At 42.5% G+C, this 10,870-nt stretch overlaps 1 protein-coding gene across 2 annotated transcripts in view; it reads right to left on the bottom strand.

The window, feature by feature from the left end:
* Positions 1–1,019: 1,019 nt before the first annotated feature.
* The window catches only part of AMMECR1 (AMMECR nuclear protein 1), a 111,543-nt gene continuing 101,692 nt past the window's right edge, over positions 1,020–10,870 (bottom strand). For both annotated transcript variants that reach the window (XM_019426845.2, XM_019426844.2), the window contains 3 exons: positions 8,967–9,057; positions 7,414–7,510; positions 1,020–5,480 (listed from right to left, as the gene is read on the bottom strand). In XM_019426845.2, coding sequence (XP_019282390.1) covers positions 5,366–5,480; positions 7,414–7,510; positions 8,967–9,057 — 303 coding nt within the window. In that variant the 3' untranslated portion in view covers positions 1,020–5,365. The remainder of the gene's footprint in view (positions 5,481–7,413; positions 7,511–8,966; positions 9,058–10,870) is intronic.

Below are 10,870 nucleotides of genomic sequence, written 5' to 3'. Positions count from 1 at the left end.
AAAAGCCAGAGATATTTCAGCAATGTCCTCGGTAGCCTTTCCATAGGGAGAGAGATCAGGCAACAGCTGATGGAGGTGGCACGCCAAGAGCTTTCTCTCTCTCTTTTTTTAAGGTTTGTTTATTTTTGATAGAGCGTGGGCAGGGGAGGGGCAGAGAGAGAGGGAGACAGAGGATCCGAAGCAGGCTCGGTGCCGAACAGCAGTGAGCCAGATGCGGGGCTCGAACTCACGAACCGGGAGATCATGACTTGAGCCGAAGTCGGACGTTCAACCTACTGAGCCACTCAGATGCCCCAAGAGCTTTCTTTCTCGACGCAGGCTCTCATCTGGCCCTGGAAAGCCAGCAGCGCCTGTTGCCCTGTGCTCAAGGTGTTCTCCCCAAGCCCCGGGTGGGAGGAGAGCTCATACAACTCTGGAACCAGAAAAGTAACTGGTAATACGTTTGAACGTGTGGCAGGGCCTGGTGTGGATAGGAGTGTGGACGCTCTCTGAGGAGCCACATCTTGGGCATTTTTGAGATTCTGTCCCATACCGAGAACCTGGCAAACCTTGACGGCAGAAGAAAGGAAAGACTTTCCACCCCGTGAGATGGTTCCTCCCGCTGGGTAGCGCTGGTGTCGCTCCCTACCAGCTCACGAGGGGGAAACACCCATGGATAACACCGTGATCTGGAAGGAATTTGGAGCCGGCTTCGTGCACATCTACACTACCACCGGAACTCAAGCCTGATGCTTGCCTCAGACCCGCGGCCGGGGCGGACTGTCCTATAAAGGCTGGACTCAGTCGCCAAGCCCGGATTCAGGGCTGGGCAAAAGGATGGCCCAGGTGGATCACGGGGTAGCTAGGGAGCAGCTGCGGGCAGCTGAGCTTTCCCGAGCGTGAGTTTGGAAAGACATCGGCATCAGGGCCGAAGTGTATGATTTCAAAGTCTTCCACAGTTTGCGTTTTAGTCAGAAGCCCCCACGAGACCAAGATCCTCATGATGAGGCAGATTAAAGAAACAGACAACCGACGCTAACTCGGTTTTAACGTTTTATTGGGTAAATGATTTTAAAGATAGTAACAATAGTGTCAAAACTACTACAATATCTTTCCACAGCCATACCTTACAGACCCACGTAAACCTTCTCAAGTTTCCTTTCGCTCAGTTTTAATATTTTCAAGCTATACATGTCATATAAAATGCCCATTTCCAATAGTTTCTTCAAACTATTAAGCAATTAAATGTGGAGGGCACGAGGATCTAGTTTATACCTGGAGGGGTGTCAGGTGATCTGTGATGTCTCACGGTAATCCAAAACCAGGGGACTAGGAAAGAAGGAAAAGGAGCTACTCCAGGTAGCTTTTGCTTGTTACGAGTCTCACCACTGTATCACCAAGAACTCAGTATGCTGGTGACCGATTCAAAGTAATTTCGGGGAACATATAAAACACTAAAATAACTTAGAAACTAGATCCAAATATTTCAAAAGTAATCGACTTCGATATACAAAAACAGTCAGAGGTGGTTACAAAAGTTTATTTTCTCAGTGCGTCTATGTACCAGCGCAGTTACTGGGTCCAGAGCAAAATAAAAGGCTTCTTTTCTTCTGAAACAGTAATAAAAAACAAGGAAAACATATCTTTGTATATAAAGGATCGATGCTGGTCTTAATAATGTAATCGGAAACCCTTAAATCGAGAGGCACACAATGGGTTTCTGCTTTTAAAAAATAAAAGGAAAGTCACCAGTTTATTTCAATGGAGGAGGTGCTCGCACCACTCAAATAAACTTAATTCCATTTAACATCACTAGCAAAAATCACTTAGAAACTGTACAAAAATAAAAAAGTGAACACATTTAATCCTGCAAGGTTTTTGTAAGGACTGGAAGGCAGGCTTTTAGAGCAGCATTTGGGCATGGCTGGGGGCTTCTTTGGTTTGATCTAACACACGTTAAGAGACGGAGCCCTATTCCAGATGACAGTTTCAAATTTCCTGCACATTTGAAGACATGAAAAGAGGCCAGTATACAAACTTCCGGTGTGCTGGGCGGTGGGACTGTGTGTGCTGCGCTGAAAATCTTACAACTGCTTTACAGGGGGTTGGCGGGGGGGGGGGGGGGGGGAAGAGCGAGCCTTGCACTTCCTCCATCAAATACACCGACCTCTTGCGGCAGGGGAGACTGAAGCGGGTAGTAGCACATTCTTGTGCAGTCAGAAGGCCACTTAATGTGGGGGAGGGGGCACAATTGTTCTTTTAGAATCTGGTACCTGGCTAACCTTGTTTAAGAACAAGAAAACCTTCCAGAAACGGAAGCCTTTTGCTACATACCAAAAAGTAAAACGCGTTACTGTTTTCCAAGAGGAAAAATACCCAGTTGCATTTAAAAACAAAAAACAGAAATGGAACTAATTAACATTTAAAAGGGGGGGGGCAGTGTAAACTTTGTGCTACTCAAATGAAGTTCAAGTATTACTTCCGAGCTGTTTAAAGATCGTTGACTTATACAATATTCTGGTGATAAGAGTGCAATTCACATTTGTGTTTCTGAACAAATAAACCACAACTGGCTAAAACAACCTGTGCAATCAGAATCTTCGTCTGAGTTAAAGACACATGCTACATATTTCAACATGTTCGAAGTGAATTCAAACCACATATTTGACAGCTTTGTAGTATACGACAGAGGTGAAAGGGTCTAGCGTTTGTTTGTTTGAAGCACACCATTACAGTTTGTATAACACCCTTTACAAAGCTACAAAGTCTTTTTAGTCAACAGCTAGAGACAAAAATGCACTGTGCATTAATTTGAAAACAAAAGGAGACAAAACTATCCTTTTCCCCCAAGCCATGGTGGGAAATATTGCTGACCTCGTCCTCTGAAGCCTGCAGGATGGTTATTTCTTCAGTATAACATTATTACACTGGTTTAAGAAAAATCTGTATAACATCTGCATATATCAAGAATTTTAAAAAATCTGATATGATTTTAGAGTCCGCATGACCAGTCACGTGACCTGCTCAAGATTGATTAGCACCGTTAAATACATAAACACACATATGTGTGTATGTATGTGTAAGTATATGTATATACACACACACATATGTATGTCATAGATCTTTTCTTAAAAAAAAAAACAACACAACAACTTCTAACCATGAGCTCACCCAGGACGAGGAGCCTGCTGAATTGATGAGATGATGGATAGGATGGGTCAATATTGGTCTATTTTGTCTTTTCAGTTTGCTTGTTTTATTTACCCCCTTTTTTTTTTTTTTTTTTTTTTTTTTTGCAGCAGACAATAGCATTCAGCTTGTGCTCAGTTTCCCTATAAGGGCAAGAAATAAGTCTCTATTAGGTTGCCACTTGGTTTTACACTGAAAGACTAATCTGCTCCAAAATGCTCCCAAGTAGAAACGAAAGGATTCAAAATCCCTTTCAAAAGACCAACAGCTAGCTTTCTCTAATCTCGATGCTCAGTGAAACCGGCTACCGAGATTGCATTTCAGGCTAACAATTGGCTTCTTAGTTAAGGCATCACAACTGAAAATGGTTATTTCAATAACGGGGGCTGTGGATGAAGGAATACCAACCAACTTCTAAGAATGCTCATCAAAAACTAAAGCGGTGTGCTTTGCCACAGCGGCAAGCAGAAGGGATTCAGGGAGTTCCCTTGCAAGCTAGAAAAGGGTTTTTGATTTCTGAACTAGCAGTCTGTCGCTTGTCACCTAAGCTCTGCCATTTTGATATCCAGTGACATCTCGTAGTTTTGGACTATATATTCTGCACCATACTTCTATTCCTCATTTGACATATAGTTTCCTGTTTGAAAAAAAAATTACACACCCACCCACACACATGCGTGGGCATGCACACACACACACACACACACACACACACACACAGTTACTATAGTAAAGTGAAGGTAATCTTTCTCCAGAATCATCTGTCATTTTTCCTGGGGATGTCCACACGGACTTCCTACTGATGGTAGGAAGTTCTCTTTGTATGCACCAGGGGAAGAACACCAGCCTGGCCAACGGGCTGGGCTCTGATGACTATATCATCTCTAAATGCCATTTTTATACGTGTGACATAACATCTTACCAACACAGTCAAGGTGTTTCTATCAGAAGTATGTAGTGCAGAAAGACTCCAGTATTGTCCCCAGGACAAACATAATCTGAAATCATGGCAATATATGAACTTTTGTTTCACTAGATTCTCTTTACTATTTTCTTTAAATAGTAGCTAGAATTGCCTCTGGCCAATCATGACTTCTTGAAACCTAAAGCTAACGAATTTAAATTAATATATCATAGACAAATGTCTCTTTTTGGTTAATTGCTCAAAATAAATTTTTTTCACCTTAAAAAAATACTTAAGAGTAAGGAATTTGTCTCATCTGCTGTTTCACATATAGAAACAATAAAATTTTATAAGAATATTTCTCTAAATTGCCTTCCCCACCCCAACTTCTCTCCTTTCCATTTAAGTAAATTCTTCTCAAAGGCACTAAATTCTGTATCTGCTCTCTTCCTGATATTTGTTGCTCTTCAAAATGATTTCTGTAGCATATTTGAAAGGTAGCTTGCACTTTCTTAAAACAGTGTTGTAGTTTTGCTTGTAAGTTGATTTTATAAAGTGATGAGGCCGTCTCTTCTATGATAACCAGCAAAATAGGCATAAATGGTTTCTCACTCTCTGTGACAAGCCCTATCATGGACTTTCGAATGTTCTATACTAGAACTAAAGTTCACATATTTCAACCATGGGAAAAACACACACCTAAGGAGTGAAGATCCACACACTAAGCTCTCATAGCAAAATGAATTGTAGGCAAATTCCAGAGTCATATACAAATACCTGAATTTGATATGAATTGCTCCCAAACTCAGCTATCAAAAATTATCTATCTCACTGAAGAAAACTAAAGAAAAACCTAAATAAAATCCTTAAAAACTGCACAATTTCTTCCATCCACAGTTGAAAGAAGGAGGGAAGAGAAGACAGAAGGGAGGAAGGAGAGACGACAGGGAGGAAGGCAAGAAGGACAGAAAGACAGAAACCTGATTGAGAGAGCAAAGCAAAATCCTACGCAATATTGCGAGGAAAGAAAACCCCAGAAGTTATATATGCTGCAAAAAAAAAAAAAAAAAAAAATCAATGACCTAAAATAATAAAACAGAATCTTCTTAACAAATGCCATTTTCCTACCCGTTACCATGATGATCTTAACAGACGATGTCCAAGCTTCATCACGGCAACGGAAACTATCATCATAAAATGGTACAGTAAAAGAGATAGCTAGACCAAGAAGGGGTAGGGTCTCCTGGGAAGAGGTCTGCAGAGAGGCCCAGTGACTGGCTGTGCGGCTCAGTGTCAGGAATAATGGTTGTATGGCGGAAGGGGATGCCCAATGCCATTTTGGAAATGATGATGCTGGCGGTGAGCAAGGTATTCAGCATAGCTCAGGGTCATCTTTTCACTACGGTACCTGAAAAAGTCAGGGAAGAGACAAAGTTAACATCAAGAAACAGATGACATACTGAACTCAGAGCTAGGATGGACCTCAGAGATAACCTTACACAACAGGAAAAACAGAGGTCCAGAGACAAGCAAGCAACTCGCCCAATGTCACACAACTAAGTAGCAAGGCTGAGGTCAGAACCCAGGAATCCAAAGTCTGAGTCCAGCGCTCTTTTCTACTCTACCCCTCCTTGTTTGAACTGCTCCTGCTTGACCTCTCCAGTATGATACCACCCACCGCTCCATTTCTGAAGCTCTCCTGTGTCAGGGGTTCTACAATAACGCACTTCCCTGGTTCTCCCCCGCCCCAGCCCCCTGTCTCGCAGACTGCTCCTTATCTCTCTATTCCTCCTGCTCCTTCCTGCCTTGTCGGACTTTGCTGTGTTTCTGCCTTCGGCTCTTTTGACCCCATGCTGTGTGCCCCCTCCGTGAGCCCTACCTTTACAACTTCAACCATGACCTCTTGACAGATGATCCCAAGTCACCATCTCTGGCCATGACTTCTGCACGTGTACGTTTTCGGTGACATACTGGACGTTTCTACACAGACACCCCAGGAGGCGCTTCAACTCCAGAATCAGTGCCAAAACGGGGCTCTCCTCCTGTGGTCCCTCCCTGGGTCAAAGGGATTGCCTCGGTCCTTCTTTTCTACATAAAACCTTGACTTGTTCCTGTTCCTTACTTCTGAATGATGTTACTAAGTCCTGTCATTTCTTGCACAGTGTTTTCTCACCTCTTTCCTCCTTTCTTCTCATCCTCCCGCCACAGCTCTTAGTAAGGCTCCCATTTCACCTCCTTTGGATTGCTCCCACAGCTTCTTGGGTAGCAGTAACGCCTCCTAATTTTCCTGTTGCCTATTTCAGTCTTACACCTTCGCAAATCCACGTGCTTAAAACCCTTCAATGGCTACTAACTGCCTGTAGAATCAGGTCTCAATTTCTTCATCTGGAACTCAAGACCCTCCGTCATATGACCCAACCCACCTTCTCGGCTGTGTTTTGCTCTAATGACCACCTCCTTACAGATCTATTTGAAAGACCAGCCGCATCTTACTGTTGAACATTCCTCAGAACTTGCCTCGACTCACTAAATTAATCCCTCCCCCCGTCCCTCAAAGAGTCTACCCATTCTTCAAGCCCAGCCTCAAAACTATATCCCTCCTGGAATATTCCTCTTTCCCTACTGTATGATCTCATACCACCCATCACATTCTGCCTTATATTAATAATTATTCTTGTGCATGCCCTTCTATTCTCCTAGGCTAAACCCGGGGAAGGCAGAGAGGAAGGCATTTTCAAATCTATAACTCCTCAGAGCTGAGAAAAGTCCGTTTTTAGACTACAGGCATTCAGTGTGGTTTTACGGAATTGAAACAAATGGAAACAGCAATCCATTTTCCTAAAATGTTGGGTATTTAAAAAAAAAAGTATCCCTATAATCCCACATAGAAATGTATTTGGCATTTGTAAGTCTAGCTCAACTGTGATTTCTAGTAAGCTTTCACGGTAGACTTCTATTGCTGCTCACATCCTAAGGTTAAATTCAAATTTGAGGACTGCTTAGCAGAATCCGGGGCTTCTGCTAAGCCATTCAAAAGCTAGCCAATCGCTAATTCAGGTGACTTTCATCTATAATGTAGTTGAAAAAAGCTCAGAGGGCTTGCTCATGTAAAGCCAGAGTAATCGCAGACAGCTAGAGATGGGAAGGATGGGTTCGTACATCATACAGGCCCTACTGCCCACCAGAGTTCACTGTATCCACCCTCAGTCCGGCCCTGCCATTCATTTCCATTCTGTTTCAGAAAAGAGAAGCAAGTAAGAGAGACCAAAGAAATCAAAGGGTTATAGACATACGCATCAAAATGTCCTGGTTAGCCTTGCGCTAGAAAATGCCTTCTGTACCTGGTCAGTTTTATGGTTTTCCTGAATTCATTAGTAATCGGAGCTTTGTAGCCTCCTTTCCTCAGCAAGGAGTCTATGGTCTGAATATGGTCCCATCCTGTGGAGAGCAGACCAGATAAAATACCAGTCAAACACATGCAACAAGCACTTTCGGTTAAATATAAAACGACTCTGTAGACGGCAGCTATCACTGTCACCAAATGCCATCATGTCCTTTGGTCCTAAAAACAATCACACAGAAGGGCTACGGTCTCCTCCTGTACGGAAGCACATCTACCATCACACACCTTAAATTCTAGCTACCCATGATGGCCAACAACATTAGTTTGTTTGTTTGTTTTTTAATCTCAACCACAAAGACCAGAAATCTAAAAGGCTGGCCGTAACTGCTCAGTCATGTCTAGGTAGCAAACCACGGACACCGTACTCCCCTCTAACAAGGACACCTCTAAAAGGGAGGGAAAGGCCTAAATGTCATTCTGCCAAGTCAGCAGTAATTCAGACTCCCACACTAACTCATGGTAATTATTGTTCTTAATGGTATCTTCTGTGGTCAGTCAAGTGCTATTTGTGTGAAGTATTCAGAGGCATTTTTATTGGTTCTGACATGGGATGGTATACTAATATTCGAGGCCCTCTCTCTTCTGTAAGCTTTTCGAAGCCAACAGAACTACAGGATTAAGACATTTTCGACAGCAACCCAAATAAATCTTCAGATAGCTGTCTTCAAATCTAACTCTCCTGTCTTGGGGATGGGGGTGGGCAAAGGAGGGGAATCTAATGATATTAGACTTTACTGTGATGTATCTCACATTTATATGAAACAAACGTGAGAAAACCAAATGACAGATGCTTTCTGATGAGAAAAATAAGCTCCATAAGATAAAGAAATATTCATTTCAACTAACATGACATTGGAATTCAGTAGTAGCTAGAAAGGACCAGATACTACAGAGTGAAGACTTATTTTGTGTTACAGTGGTGGTTCATAAAGGTTTGTGCTACATCTGCAAAAACAAAAAAACTTTTGATTAGGAAGCGCAGAGCAGGCATATCAGACACTAATACTTCATTTAATCTCAGTGCTCCAGATCTTAATGGGAAACCTACAATGCTAATAGTAGCAAATGAGTAATAGGCAACCACCTAAGAATGAAACATTTGATACTGACAATGAACTGAGTGGCTGGCTGACTGTCAAACAAAAGGCTTGTTTGTGCCAAAAGGCTATACAGCACAATGGAATATGGGAATATGGCACTTCAAATTCGTAGCAAGCCATCGCCTAAAACCCAAAGTTTACAAATCTTTGCTTTTGTGAAAGTACACTGTTGTGTGTTTTTGCTATCAAACTTTAGTGCAGGGACTCGACTCTGTGTGAGGAATTCACCAATTTCATACAGACATTGCAGTGGCAGTGATGGAAGAATCACTTCTTATGATTTGACACTGATCAATTATCAGACATAACTGCAAGGTCAGATATCGCATTGCAATTTGTATATGTGTTCAAATTCTTCACCAGATCATACGAAATAAAGTACAACAATGACCTTGCTCCTTTGCAACCTCCGGTAGGTAGGTGGCGGTGCGTTTTGATCCTTTTTCATTGATGAATTCTATTCTAATGCCATGTACACCCACCTGAAAGAAATTGGCAGTTTTATTAGTACAGTCTTCTTCATAGAAACAGAAAGAAAAAGTTATAATTTAACTCTCAAGAGAATGCAATCTTCCTTTCCCCTTGTTTTTAGAAGGGCCTATCATTTTTCTCTTTCCAAAGCCCTGACTTTGGGTGTGAGGGCCGCTATGATGGCCACGGAGACAGAAAACATCGATTTATGTGTGCCCAACATGTGTTGGGCTATGCTACTCTGTTTGGAACCGGAACACCCATTCTGGGGCTTGTATGTAGAATGAGACAGCCGATGGCAAGAATCCTGCCCCTGCTCCCAAATTGTGGCTCATGACAGTAAGGAACTAGACCAAGGAAGCTGACTCCCAAGAGACAGCAGATACACATCCTCTTTTCAGGTACAGTCGCCACTTCAGATTCAGTTCTGAAACTCGTGGGGTTGCTGACTCCCTTCCCAAACTGTTGAGTCTCTTTAAAACCTTGAGTTGTATGTAGATGAGCAAACCCAGGTAAGAGTGAAAAAAGCCAACCACCACCAGATCCAACATCATCACCCCATTCCATATGATATCTCTAAGATATATGTCATGGCTTACGGTGGGCCTGTGGCAAGCCCTCACTGTCTGTCTACATCATTACCCTCACACGCTACTGCTAAATTTACGAGTGATAGGGATTTCAAATCGCTTTGGGGCAGGGCATTTTTGCAGTTTCTTATCTATTAACACAGAGACCACTATACCTCTATGTGAAGCATGCAGACTTTTGGCGATGCCTTAAGAGAGGGGGTTCTCTGAGTGTGGGCAATTTCTGGCTAATGTTTTAAGAAAGTAATATACTTTTTCTCTGATTAGCATCTCGTCAGAAGGAATCTGTCTTTCCCCCTCATATCCTGCAGACTGGTATACAGAACTGAGGATCACGGGAGTTTCTTCTTTGTAAATGCTGATAGTAAAAATGAAATTTCAAAAGTATAACAACTCCAGTCCATTCTCCCAAACCTACAGTCGCTTTAGATCAATGGTCCCCCAGTGGAGTGTAAGGTCACCCACCCGAAGGACTGGAGGGAGGATGTAAGACCAGGAAAACATTTTTATCCAGTAAAGAGGATTCTGTTCAGAGCAGGTGAGTGAAGTCATAGACCTGGACTCTTTCCATCGATATGCATGTTGAGGTCTAGAAGAAGAGCAGGAGTCCCCGAAAACCTCTTTTGCTTGTTCTGCCCTTAGCCTGAAGTTTCCCAGTTTCTCAGGGAAGCAGAAGTCCTCTGAAAAAATCCATTTTGTCCTTTCCCCGGGGCCTCTTCACACATCCATACATTACAATCTGCCAGATCTTCTGAGAAGTTTGTTTTATGAAAGGCTATCTGTGTGGCGATTTCTTCTATTTAATATCAGTGTTCTTATGAATCTCCTTCTGCTGAAAATGCACTCAGGGCAACTGTTTAGAAACTAACACAATAAGGCCTCCCATAACCTGTGGGAAATGACTGTGGACAGCTGAGAAGAAATATGAGGCTTAGCTATCAGGCATTTCCAGGATAAAGGACATCTACTAATCTCCCCAGTGTCTGACACGGTACTGACATAATGACAAATTTGCAACAGTTTCTGTATACGGACTTTCTGATCTGTGACTTTGAAGTCTCTTTCCTTCAACAAGATCGGCTCCGTCGTAACTTGTTTTTAAAAATATACAGCAGAAGTAGTTTGTGCTCCCGTCCTTCACTGCAGTGAATCTTTGACTCAATTTATCAAAAATCTGTCATGTTAAAATGGGAAAGAATTTTGGTGTTTATTAAGGTGTCTAACCAAAACTGTG

The sequence above is a fragment of the Panthera pardus genome, unplaced genomic scaffold (assembly GCF_024362965.1).
Source record: "Panthera pardus isolate Hobbes unplaced genomic scaffold, ASM2436296v1 HiC_scaffold_27, whole genome shotgun sequence".
NCBI classification, from domain to species: Eukaryota; Metazoa; Chordata; class Mammalia; order Carnivora; family Felidae; genus Panthera; species Panthera pardus.
The sequence above is the reverse complement of the archived record's forward strand: the minus strand, read 5'-3'. Positions and strand labels throughout refer to the sequence as shown.